The following is a 14,216-nucleotide window of genomic DNA, read 5'->3' as shown; positions in this document are numbered from 1 at the left end:
ATAAATTAATCTAAATAATTTCTAAATAAATCGTATTTTCCACATCATAAGGCGCTTCGGGTTAAAAGGTGCAGACTCAATTGCGGGGTCTATTTTGTATTTAATCCACACATAGTGCGCACCGCATTATAGGGTGCATGCAAGCCATGACTTACGGTAAACATAAAAAAAATGTCACGGGAGAAAGACAGTGAGTTTGGTTGTACTTTATTCTACTGTTTAACCATGTACTCTACTACAGTGTTTCCCAATCTTTTTTCATTCATGGCACACCTTTTCATTGGAAAAAATCTCAAGGCACACCACCAACCACCACCAGTTGCATCGCTGTCTGGGGTGGTAACTGCACTGAACAGAACTTGAAGGCCCTGCAGCGCATAGTGAATACGGCTAGTAAGATTATTGGTGCTTCGCTCCCCTCCCTGAAGGACATTTACACCTCCCATCTCGCCCGCAAGGCAACCTCGATTGCCAGTGATGTGAGTCACTCGGCTCACTCTTTGTTTGACCTTCTGCCCTCTGGGAAGAGGTACAGGAGCCTGCGCTCCCGCACCACCAGACTCGCCAACAGCTTCTTTCTCCAGGCTGTTAGGGCCCTGAACTCGCTACCCCCTTCTGCGTAGCGTGCGGCACTGTTGCGCTATTTTCGGGAATGTCTGCTGTACGCGCACTTGCTCCTTTTTTTTTTTCCTGCTCCTCTTATTTATTTATTTATTTATTGTTGTGTTATTTATTCATTATTTATTCTGCACGCTTTTGTTATACTTGTTTACTTGTTTATCTGTTGTGAGCCATGTCTTGTCACCGTGGGATAGGGGGGAACGAAATTTCGATTTCTTTGTGTGTCTTTGGCATTTGGAGAAATTGACAATAAAGCTGACTTTGACTTTGACTTTGACTTGAACAAAAAAAAGTGTTACACCAGCTTCTATATTAATATCAGTTATATTACAACGAAAGACGTAAAGTCCTATTCCTATATATGTATGGAGTGTCGAATAATTTAATAAAAATAAATACTAAGTATTATTTAAATTGTATTTCTTTTTTTAAATAAAAGTGACAGTTATTTAAAAAGGTTTTATGTAGACAGTGTAAAGAATAAACTATTGAAAGTGATTGTGATTAAAATCCCAAAAATCAACATGACTTTGTTTACTGTTTTAGACTAGCTCTATAAATATTGCGACAATAAGAACAAAGTCACTTTTAAAGACGCTCTGCTGTTCTGACAGCAGCTGAGTGGCTATCACAGTCAAGGTGTCTCGACTTGACTGTGTATTTTATGTTGGTGAAAAATGAACAATCCAGGTTCTCCTGTTGAACTGCATGCTCTGATTTGCATTGGGCCACAAACGCACCACAGCCGTCATAGTGTCACTGTTAGCAAAAGCACACAGCAACACACACATAAACTGAATATGTGCCGATGCAATACAATCAGACCGACACAACATGAAATCTCAAGATTCTCCGATTGGCCACGCATGCATGATTAGCAAGTGGCTGACCAGGCCTTGCGCTAACTGACCAGTGGTTTGGCGATCCTGTTCACAATACACCAGTGTGCCGCGGCACAGTGGTTGGGAAACACTGCTCTACTGTACTTGCATTATTATTTATCGATCTTCATACGCAAATCCGTCTAAGTCCTCATCTTCTGTATCCAAATTAAACAGTTGGGCAAGTTTGCCATTAAACTTGCCAAGTTCCTTCTTGTCGTTGTCACGTTGCTTTTCTACAATAATCCTGGCTTTCTAGAAAGCTCTAATTGTGCCTCGTAAGCATGTCTCATTGTCTATGCCATTTTAGAGGGTCCTAATGCTGTTTTCTTTGCACAATAGTATTTATTTATCAATGACGGCGGAGGTACGTACTCAACGTGTTACGTACAGTCCTCTGATTGGCTCATCGGATCTTCATATTACGCCTCTATATTACGGAAGCCACACAAAACAACTTTACAGATTTTGGAATTTGGTCCACACAAACGGCGCACCTTATTAAAAGGCGCACCTTCGTTTTTTGAGAAAATTAAAGACTTTTACGTGTGCCTTATGGTGCAGAAAATACGGTAAATTAATAAATCACTAAAAGAACAAAAAAAAAAGTTAATTTAATTTGTAGTTCATCCTGCTTTCACAGGATGATACCTTATCGCTACCGTTTGTCAAGAAGGGCCGAGTGGGAATGCTTGTCACACAACCTGACTTTTCAGCAATTGGAGTGTCTGTTATCACGCTTTTGTCGCATTTTGATGACGCCTGCGCTGTGTGACTGTTTCTGGCTGGACCTGATTAAGCTTTGTTTACAATGTGTTTAGCGGGGTTTTATTTTGAAGTCTAAAAAAAGAAAACCTGGCATCTTTGAAGGAAAGTGAACTTCCATTCAAAACCGTTCGTGCCCCATAATGAGCAAGTTCACAATGTTTTCAAAGTAAAAATGCGCTATATTCAGGTCACGTTCGTCCACATTATGAAAAAGTTCATGAACTTTCGTCCAATCTACGCGTTCAGGTACAACACTGGACCTCAACTGTAATCTTTCATCATGCTATCAGCTTCAGCCGGTCGGTAACAGTAGCAACTCCTTGGGTTCACTAACTTTTTTGAATCTGAGAGCCTCTTTTTGGGTATATAATTAGGTGAAGGGTACCAGTTCATAAACACATTTGCAATAACACACTTGCTTGAATTATTTGGGCATGAATCATCTCATCCCCATTCTGCACGCTAGCTTGTATGTCTCTACAAATGTTTGGTCATGTGCTGATATACTTGGCTTTGAATTGTAGGACTGTAGTAAAAAAAAATCATTGGCGAATTAATGCCAATGGAAGTGTGATTAAACCATAATGACCCCTCTATGAGCTCTCAGTTTGTCGTAGTGGAGGGGTTTGAGTGTTCCAGTGATCTGAGGGGTTATCGCCTGGGGCCTTTATGCCCCTGGCAGGGCCACCCATGGCAAACAGGTCCGAGGTGAAGGACCAGACCACGGATGGCTCAGAGAACCTTTATGAAGAATACAAACAGGCCTGGAGGTAGGGCTTGAAGACGAGCGCCGAGTGGCCGGCCTGCACTCTTGTGGCCTGGCTGGGTACAGCCTGAAAAGGCAACGTGGGTCCCTCTTCCCATGGGCTCACCACCGGTGGGAGGGGCCAAAGGGGTGGGTGCACAGGGAGCTGGGCAGAAGCCAAAGGCAAGGATCTTGGCGGTCTGATCCCTGGCTACAGAAGCTGACTCTTGGGACATGGAATGTCACCTCTCTGGCAGGAAAAGAGCCCAAGCTGATGTGCGAGGCAGAAAAGTTCCGACTAAACATAGTGGGACTTGACGCCTCACACAGCTTGGGTTCTGGTACCAGTCTTCTCGAGAGAGGTTGGTCTCTCTCCCACTCTGGAGTTGCCCATAGTAAGAGGAGCCCAGCAGGTGTAGACATACTTCTTACCCCTCGGCTCGGCGCCTGTACATTGGGGTTCACCCCAGTGGATGAGACGGTAGCCCCCTTCTGCCTTCAGATGGGGGGATTTCTGTAGAGCTAGTGCTCCTTCTTGGGACTCCATCGCTCTGCTGGGTGAATTCAATGCTCAAGTGGTTAATGACAGTGAGACCTGGAGGAGTGTGAATGGAAGGAGGTCCGTCGATCACCATCTGTGCTTGTCATCCTGTTCAAACAAAAGGGTCTCCATTGGCGCCAGGACACCCTAGGCCGCAGTTTGATGATGGATTTTGTTGTTGTCATAAGATTTTTGACCACATGTTTTTGACACTCGGTGGAAGAGGTGGGCATAGCTGTCAACAGATCACCGTCTGGTGGTGTGTTGGCTCCGATCGTGGGGGAAGACGCACATCTGACCTGGCGAACTCGAACATATTGTGAGGCTTTGCTGGCAAAGTCTAGCAGAATCCCCTGTCAGAAAGAGTTTCAAATCCTGCCTCTAGCAGAACTTTTATCAAAAACCCTTCACTTGAGTCTGCCCCAGATAAGAAGAAACTAACTTTGTTTCTTTTTAACACTCGCGTTCAGATTGAATGTATGGATTACACACGTGAGACAAACAGTAACCCCTATCTTTGCCAGACTTCCATGTTAGTGTAGACTGAAAGTTTAGTCAGCACTTTTTCCAGATAATTACAGGAATGGACAAAAACCCACTTCAGTTCGTCCTTTATTTCAACTTTCTAGGCACCCGCCCGTTCGCAAAAGGAGTGTCCGTTTGGACCGTTTCGTCCCTGGGACTGGAATGCCCACCTCTGATTAAAAACATTATTTTACATTCATTCATTAACTCACTCTCATCCACACAAAATATTGTCGCTTATGAACATTTTATTTGTTTGATTCTCCATGCTACAGTTGACCACACTAGTAAGTATTTTGCCTCTTTACCCTGTTGTGTTAATCCTCTATTTAGTTTCGTCTATTGTACAGATTCGTTTTTTTTCTATGAAGCTCAGACTGTAAAACTTATTTTTCAGTGCATTAACGTGTTACTAAACATCCATCCATCCATTATCCGTATCGCTTGTTTAGACATTTTTAGCAATACAAATTAAGTATTTTGTCTATAATGACTTTCATAATTTATTTGATAAATTATTTTATAATTTGATAATTTATTTTATAAATTATTATTTTTATATACAAACAACACTTTTAAAATGCATTTTGCCACTTGCTGTCAACTTAATGTGACATGACATGTAATCAAGGCTCAGGTAACAACCAATCACAGTGCATGTGATGTTAGCAAGCTGAAGTTATCAAATTCAATATTGACAATATACTATTATTTTTATGTTTGAGGAGTAGAGCATTATGGCAAGCAAACATTATTCTCAATGAAATTATTACCGTATTTTTCGGACTAAAAGTCGCTCCGAAATATAGGTCGCATTAGCCATAAAATGCACAATAACAAGAAAAAAAACATATATAAGTCGCTCTGGAGTATAAATCGTATTTTGGGGGAAATTTTGACAAAATCCAACACCAAGAACAGACATGAACGAGCAACAACAGGCTAAACGATAGGTATGCTAATGTGACATAAACACAAACGGAGAGCTGAGAATGGGCCTGACGTAACATTCAGAGTTATTCAAATAACTATTACATAAATAACACGTTCATAAAACCATCTGTGTCAGTCCAATTCATTAAATCCATCGATCATCCTTTATGTCAACAATGGGTGCGCGCCGCTGACGGTGCTTGCACTTCAAAATATTCCACAGGCCCATATAACGATATATGAATTACCGTAATTTCCGGACTATAAGTCGCGGTTTTTTTCATAGTTTGGGTGGGGGGGCGACTTGTACTCAGGAGCAACTTATATATGTTTTTTTTCACAAATTTTTACTTGATCATTAAGACATCACTTACAAGTATAGTTGACCACTTCCCATGTTATTTTTAGTATAGTTGATCACTTCACATGCTTTTATATCTTTATCTTGAACATATTCAAAACATAAAAAATAGAGAAAACATCAAATAAAGCAATTAACACTTTAAAGCACCATATCCAAGTCCACTGTCTGCTGTATGTACACTTGCTCCATTTTTGCTCCTCTTATATTTATTATTATTATTTATTATTATTTGTTTATTTATCATTTATTCAACACTCTTATTTATTCATTGTTTGTGCCTTCTTGGGTTTTTTTGTGTGTTGCTTGTATGCATATGTGTACTATCTCACCAAGGGATAGTGGAAATGTAATTTCAATCTCTTTGTGTGTCTTAGTATATAAAAAAAAAACGACGATAAAGCAGACTTTGACTTTGATAAAACAACCAAAAAAAATTATATTTTCAGACGAAACTGGATGAGGGCGCTCTAAATTTCACCGTTGGCCGTGACTCATCAACTGGGTGGGCTTAAGAAAAATGGCACCAAAAAGAAACTCATATTTTGCAGGTTACAAACTTCAAGTTGTAAAATATGCAGCTGAAAACAATAATCGAGCAGCAGAAAGAAGGTTTGGAGAACCGTGATGTACCAATGGATTACTATTTCAAGTGACGTCAGTAGCGCGGCGCGGCGGTTGTTTACATACAAACGTGCCCACATAAGGACTACAGGCATCATTAGCGGTGATCATTTGTAAGTGACACGGAGGACAAAGAGTTTGAAGGAATTAAGGATTTGGAGTGACATAGAAGGTTTGAAAAACTATTATGGCTTTTACGCACTCCCGGTCCTACTCTACTGAGTCGGGGGCCGAGTGGCTGTCCGCAAACGGTGCATGGGGCTCGGATATGGCCATTACGCACGCCCGGTCTGTCTGGAAGTCCACGCCGCCACACGCTTGGAAGTTTGTTTTGTTTAATAAAGAGCCGTTTACCAAACCCACGTCTATCCTTGTACTTTGTTAACGCTACAATATAGTTATATAGTAGATCTGTGGAATAAAGACGAGGCTGACGTCAGGGCGCATGCGCGGCGATGTTGACAAAGGACGAGGAATTTGATCGATGGATTTAATGGAATTAAAGTGCACGGATGGTTCTCGCCCGCAAGGCAACCTCGATTGCCAGTGATGTGAGTCACCCGGCTCACTCTTTGTTTGACCTTCTGCCCTCTGGGAAGAGGTACAGGAGCCTGCGCTCCCGCACCACCAGACTCGCCAACAGCTTCTTTCTCCAGGCTGTTAGGGCCCTGAACTCGCTACCCCCTTCTGCGTAGCGTGCGGCACTGTTGCGCTATTTTCGGGAATGTCTGCTGTACGCGCACTTGCTCCTTTTTTTTTCTGCTCCTCTTATTTATTTATTTATTGTTGTGTTATTTATTCATTATTTATTCAGCACGCTTTTGTTGTACTTGTTTACTTGTTTGTCTGTTGTGAGCCATGTCTTGTCACCGTGGGATAGGGGGGAACGAAATTTCGGTTTCTTTGTGTGTCTTTGGCATGTGGAGAAATTGACAATAAAGCTGACTTTGACTTTGACTTTGATAATATTATTGGCTTGTATTGTAGTTATTTGAAATATAGTTTATCTATCGTTATATGAGCCTGTGGAATATTTTGAAGTGCAAGCGCCCTCAGCCATGCGCACCCATTGTTCACAAAGAACGATCGATGGATTTAATGAATTGGAGTGACACCGATGGTTTTATAAACATGTTATTCATGTAATAGTTGTCCTTAATCACTCTATGTTACGTCAGGCCCGTTCTCAGCTCTTTGTTTGTGTTTGTCACGTTAGCATACCTATCGTTTAGCCTGTTGTTGCTATTTAATGAATTGGAGTGACACCGATGGTTTTATAAACATGTTATTCATGTAATAGTTGTCCTTAATCACCCTATATGTTACATCAGGCCCGTTCTCAGCTCTTTGTTTGAGGTTGTCACGTTAGCATACCTATCGATTAGTCTGTTGTTGCTATTTAATGAATTGCAGTGACACCGATGGTTTTATAAACATGTTATTCATGTAATAGTTGTCCTTAATCACGCTATATGTTACGTCAGGCCCGTTCTCAGCTCTTTGTTTGAGTTTGTCACGTTAGCATACCTATCGTTTAGCCTGTTGTTGCTATTTAATGAATTGGAGTGACACTGATGGTTTTATAAACATGTTATTCATGTAATAGTTGTCCTTAATCACTCTATATGTTACGTCAGGCCCGTTCTCAGCTCTTTGTTTGTGTTTGTCACGTTAGCATACCTATTGTTTAGCCTGTTGTTGCTATCGTTTAGCCTGTTGTTGCTCGTTCATAACTGTTTTTGGTGTGGGATTTTGTCGAATAAATTGCCCCCAAAATGCGACTTATACTCCGGAGCGACTTATGTATATGTTTTTTTTTCACTTTTTGGGGCATTTTATGGCTGGTGCGACTTATACTCCGGAGCAACTTATAGTCCGGAAAATACGGTATATATCGAATAACTATTATATAAGCAATAATATTATCAAACCATCTGTGTCACTCCAAATCATTAAACCCATTGATCAAATTCCTCGTCCTTTGTCAACAACACCGCGCGTGCGCCCTGACGTCAGCCTCGTCGTTATTCCACAGATCTAGTATATAACTATATTGTAGCGTTAAGTCCAAGGAAAGACTTGGGTTTGGTAAACAGCTCTTTATTTAACAAAACAAGAGTTCAACGAGCCAACAACTACTGAACTGTAACGATAAAAACATATACAAGTTGCTACACGAAATAAAATATATCAAATAACTATAACATAAATAGTTAACCGCCACATGCCCCCAAGCACCGGTGTGGACTTCCAGGCGTGTGGCGGCGTGGACTTCCATCCCCGGAGGTGACACTTCCATCCACGGAGGTGAAAGAGAGCTCTATAAAGTAGGACCAGGCATGCGTAAAAGCCATGTCCGAGCCCCATCCACCGTCCCCGGACAGCCACCCGGCCGATCGCTGGCCCCCGACTTCCATCCACGGAGGTGAAAGAGAGCTTTGTAGAGTAGAACTGGGCGTGCGTAAAAGCCATAATAGTTTTTCAAACCTTCTGTGTCACTCCAAATCATTAAATCCTTCAAACTCTTTGTCCTCAGTGTCACCTACAAACAAAGCCGCTAGTGATGCCGGTAGTACGTGGGGCCTTTGTCATCTTAGTCATCCCGTGATCGAAGCTTTGTCCTTTATGTAAACAACCGCCGCGCCGCTGACGTCACTTGAAATTCAAATTACAGTAATCCCTTGCTACATCACGGTTCGTTTATCGCGGTTTCACTTTTTTGGGGGGGAAAATTTGTGAAAATATTCACATATGGCATGTGGAGAAATTGACAATAAAGCTGACTTTGATATAAGTCGCTCCTCAGTATAAATCGCCCCCCCACCCAAACTATGAAAAAAGAATGCGACTCATAGACCAAATAATACGGTACTTATTATAAAAATCACCCCAATTTCTGGATTATAAGACGCTACTTTTTGTTTTTGTAAGTTTTGAACCCTTATATGTAGTCCAGTGCGGCTTATCTATGGATTTTTTGTAATTTATAGGATATTGTAAGAGGATTTGTTTTGGTAATACACGTGACAGAAATGAAGTGATGAGAAAAGTGATGCTATGGAGCGCTATGAGCGGCGTACTAGTTTACACAGCACAGTACATGTTTCATACTTACTTGTAATTTCCATATACTTAATAATTTATGCAAATATGTACGTATGTACTGGTAACTTGTTTGTCAAAATGTTAATAAAATGGATGCGTCCCCAAAGAGCCATCTCTTTCATGACAATCCCCTTTGTGCATATTCTCTTACATATGTTAACTAAACATTAATACACTTGTGGCTTATAGTCTGATGCAGTTTGTATAGGAACAAAACAGGGTTTTCCCCTAATTTTATGTGGTGTGGCTTATATTCAAGTGAGGTTTATAGTCTGGAAAGTACCGTACTCATTGAGCTGGAAAGATCAAAATGCTATGCACACAGGGGACAGGTTTTATTTCTGCCATTTACTCAGTTCCACCTGTTTTATTTTTCATCACACCATCTGTGACTACTCTATGGCTCCATAGAGTAGGTATGAAAATCTCCAAGTCTTTGTAGTGATGCCGTGCAGTGATGTGTAGTATCTGTGTTATTAATTTTCAGTAGCAGTTGATGATCAGATTCAACAAGGCTTTCATTTGATGGGTTTATGTAACATTTGGCTTCTCATCTCCTCATTGCATTTTATTTTTTGACAAAGCTTGAAAAATCACAACACCCGGTAGAATGGAACAGGTTGTACTTTCTTTTAGTGAACCAATTCGTCTCCCGGTACCCTAATTATTGCATGGTATTGTGAGGTTATTGGTAACACTGGCAAATGTGTCCCTATGATATCATATGAAAATACCCTGTGATTCCTACCACAACTGGACAGTTTCTCTTGTGTTTGGTAAAATGCGAATCACAGAATAAGTTACATTTACTGAGCATCAGAAACAACCCCCGCTCGTGCACTTGGCCCTGTTTATCAATGTTGGCACCTAAAAACAGCATTGATATGCAATTGTTAGAGGTATTAATGCTTCAAAGGTGCTTTTTTTTAATGACGCAATACATTTTTTGGCACATTTCATTCCATATTTCGGAAATGCATACAGAAATATAGCAATTTACAGGTTGGTCACAAGCTTAAAACGAACAATGAGGGTTAACAAATATGATCCAAAATTGTGCAATTCCTGAATCCCAAAGTGGGCGTGGCAACCAAAAATTTTCGGGCCATAACTGAAAAACCATTTAAACTAGGAAGCTCAAATGTCAGATTATTTTATTTGACATCAAAAGGCACAAATAAAATAAAGATCAGCTGTAACTTGGGAGGTTCTGGGGGCTTGTGTGATTTGACATAGAATGACCATATGGTTAAGTAACACCACTGATGTTTCTTTGACTTTTTTTTTTTTTAAACCATAAATTAACCCTGTAACTTTTTTTCAGGTGCTAGAATTGAAGAGTTTCTCTATGAAAAGTTCGACAGGGAAGTACCATCCAGAGTTACCAATGGGGAACTTCTTGGTCATTATATGCAGGATGCTGCGAACAAATTTGGTCCGGACACTCCATATGGTAAGTGTTAATGTTGAAAATAAGTTGGATACACGCACATCATTTCTGAGAAAACATTTAATCAAAACGTAATCAAATAGTTATTGCTTGGAACATGCATAATCTGTCCAGAAAACCATTTGTGTTATTGAGTTGTTGTGTTTTTTGTTTTTTTTAAACATAACATGTTTTTTACTAACAAGCCAACTTGTTATATGCTAAATGTAATTTTTTCCTGTGCAATATTCAGCTGCCTTCTCTATAGCAATTAGGAAAACAAAAGATTTACAAGCAGTTGTGTATCTTAAGTCACTCAACACTCATCAGTGTGATTCCATTCCCTTCATGTCAATATACTATTATTCTATGATAACGGCAAGACATTAACGCTCTTTCCCTATCTTGAAAGAAGACAAATGCAACAGCGGTATAAACAACTAATTTCTATTTCCTACAGGGAGTAGCTTAATCAAGGTGGGCGAGTGTGAGAGAAGATTAGGAGCATCTGAGAGAGAGTTCCTTCATTCTTCAGCCATTAGTTTTCTTACACCCCTCAGGAACTTTCTGGAAGGAGACTGGAGAACCATTTCGGTTAGTGTGCAACGATTCTGGCTGTCACTTTAATGAGTTAATTAGATTGATTAATTATGTTAATCTAAATTAATCTTACGTTAAACTCATATCTAATAAAGGTCCCCAAAATGGTCAAGCACATCAGCAAACTAGTAATTAGGCCAGGTGCATAATTCAAAAATGGAATAGAGAATTACTGAAATAAAATAAAAGGCTGACTCAATGCAGCAATTCAAGATTCAGGGATCTCTAGCATTAGTTGCACCTCTGCTTCACAAAGCCTGTTGCCACTCCAAATGTTTCTGTGATCATTTTTCTTTTTCCAGTAGAAAACACTTTGTTTACGATGTATTGTACAAGCAACGTTAATACTATTATACTCTACTTCCATCTTGAAAATACGAACTTCTCTTTAGTTACCGTAATTGCAGGACTATAAAACGCACCGGATTATAAGCCGCACCAGCTAAAATTCAGGGATATTTCAGTTTTTTTCTTACATAGGACGCACCGGACTATAAGCCGCACGTGCACAAGAGTTTTTACAAAGAAAGACAGTACATAGAAAGCCTTTTTAACGTTTTAATAACATACTTGAACATGTCTTTCTAAACATTGCCTGTGACGCAGCAGTAGTACCGCAGCAACGCAGAAGTGTGCACGCGAGTTATTAGCAAAGAAAGACTGGACACAGAAAGTTTGTTTTAAAGCTTTAATAACATACCTTAACATTTCTTTCCAAACACTGCCTGTGACGCGGCAGTGATACCGCAGCAACACGGAAGTAACACAGCAAAGTCACTGAGACGCGGCGGTACACAGCAGCAACACAGCAGCAACACGGTAGCACAGCACTAACAGGGCTGGTTAAAAAAAACATACCAGTAAAAGTAAAAAAAGAGCCGTCTTCATCTTCCTCCTGTGCACTGAAACCATCGAAGTATTCCTCCTTAGTGTCCGTGTTTTAGTTAGTTAGTGTTTTATGCATTTCTTCGAGTGTCAAGGGGGTCTGTTCATGCTAATCTTATTCATGCACGAAGCGCTAAATTACATTAAACTAGCGAGCGACACGTATAGATTAAAAGCGGCATCATATGCATTTATTTTGTCCCCCATAATGACGGTTTGTGTATAAAAGCTTTCTGTCTTTCTGTGAGCGCGGGTGTGTGCGTGATGCGCGAGACGATCAAAACACAAACTAGCACATCTTCTTCGGCGCATTATCTCTTCTTCGTCTGTCTCGCTCTTGCTTCCTGCTAGAGCGCCCCCTGGAGACCGGAGGCCGTAAAAATCCATAAGTACGCTCCAGAGTAGACACAAGATAATGTCATCAACATCGACTGCCTTTGGCTTAACAGCGGCATCATATGCATTTCTTTTGTCCCCCATGATGACGGTTTGTGTATAAAGGCTTCCTTTCAGTAATGTCCGTCTTGATCGCATTCTGCGTGAGGCGCGAAATGTGATGTTGATGACATTATCTTGTGTCTACTCTGGAGCGTACTTTTGGATTTTTACGGCCTCCGGTCTCCAGGGGGCGCTCTAGCAGGAAGCAAGAGCGAGACAGACGAAGAAGAGAGAATGCGCCGAAGAAGACGTGATCGTCTCGCGCATCATGCACACACCCGCATTCACACAAAGACAGGAAGCTTTTATACACAAACCGTCATTATGGGGGACAAAAGAAATGCATATGATGCCGCTTTTAAGCTATACGTGTTGCTCGCTAGTTTAATGTAATTTAGCGCTTCGTGCATGAATAAGATTAGCATGAACAGACCGTCTTCACACTCGAAGAAATGCATAAAAGCGACGACGAAAGAGAGACTGAGAAAGTGTGAGGCGAAGGATATCTAACGATATTCCAATCGGACACTAAGAAGGAAGACTTCGATGGTACACTTCCGCGTTGCTGCGGTACTACTGCTGCGTCACAGGCAATGTTTAGAAAGACATGTTCAAGTATGTTATTAAAACGTTAAAAATGCTTTCTATGTACTGTCTTTCTTGGTAAAAAAACTCGTGTGCACGTTCGTCTTATAGTCCGGTGCGGCTTATGTAAGAAAAAAACTGATATATCCATGAATTTTAGCTGGTGCGGCTTATAATGTGACATGGAAGTGTGATGCCTTTCGAAATAAAAGCAAAACGGTTGTATTGCACGCACGACACAGATTTTATTATTTTTTTCTTAAATTAAGTTGTAATCAAATATAATTGACGATTGGCCTCATGCGGGCCGGACAGGGATGCACAAAGGGATGGATGTGGCCCGCGGGCTGTATTTTGCCCAGGCCTGACTTAGATCCTTTCTGGGAGATAAATTGAAGTTAACAGTCACATACAGTGAGACTCCTCCACCTTGGTTGTTTGGTCTACAGGAATGTATAGGAGTGTAGTGAGAGAGAGGGTACCTCGATGTATTATCAACCATCCAGGTTTCAGTAAGAGCTATTACTGAAAAGGAATGTGTTAAGGTTGATAAATAGGTTTTTAGACTATCATGATTATTTAGAGATACTCCGTACATTGAAGTGGACAGTGGAGAATACATTTGTTTGGCAGTGGCCAGGAGGAGTATTGCACAGTTTGTTAAACATATCTTCAGAAAAATATTCACATGACAATTCAACAGATTTTAGGGGAGTGTAATTAGTATCTGGGCTAAAGAAAGACTCATAGATACCAGCATTAACATTCTCTAGGTCAAATGAATTAAATAATAAAGAGTCTAGATTTGGTGGGACAGAAATTCCTGCATTTGTGAGCCTGTCACTGGATGGCATGAAGGGTCGAAGGGGACGGTCTACCTGAGATGGATGTCCTCCCCGCCAGTCTCTGTTTGCCATGTTGTGCTCCGCTGTAATCCACCGTTCTCGTCAGGAGGGTCCATAGGTACCAGTTAATGGTCATCAGTTCAGCCATTGTAGATGTTAGGTTCCCCCACCACCAGGCCATAGATCTTCAGTTCCTCCAGTTCACTCACAACGAGAGTTTTGACATCATCTGGTGTTGCTCCGTTCGTTTTAATCCATACTTTGCAGTTTCTGAACCACGTTTCGAGAATCTTGTTTTCCTTCTTCAGTTTACGTGCATTCCAGGCTATC

At 40.8% G+C, this 14,216-nt stretch overlaps 1 protein-coding gene across 5 annotated transcripts in view; it reads left to right on the top strand.

Annotated features, from left to right (window-relative positions):
* sh3glb2a (SH3-domain GRB2-like endophilin B2a) overlaps positions 1–14,216 on the top strand; it is a 53,083-nt gene that overhangs the window by 4,619 nt on the left and 34,248 nt on the right. For 3 of the 5 annotated variants that reach the window (XR_015858661.1, XM_088376568.1, XM_088376569.1), the window contains exons 3-4: positions 10,429–10,557; positions 10,994–11,127. Coding sequence is in view for 4 of the 5 variants with exons in the window: in XM_088376568.1 (XP_088232694.1) it covers positions 10,429–10,557; positions 10,994–11,127 (263 nt within the window). In the remaining variant the exon portion in view is untranslated. The other 2 variants (XM_088376571.1, XM_088376570.1) reach the window with 2 other exon arrangements.

The sequence above is a fragment of the Syngnathus floridae genome, chromosome 5 (genome assembly GCF_059516105.1).
Source record: "Syngnathus floridae isolate MCC-2025c chromosome 5, RoL_Sflo_1.0, whole genome shotgun sequence".
Classification (NCBI taxonomy): Eukaryota; Metazoa; Chordata; class Actinopteri; order Syngnathiformes; family Syngnathidae; genus Syngnathus; species Syngnathus floridae.
This window is presented reverse-complemented; position numbering and strand designations above follow the sequence as displayed.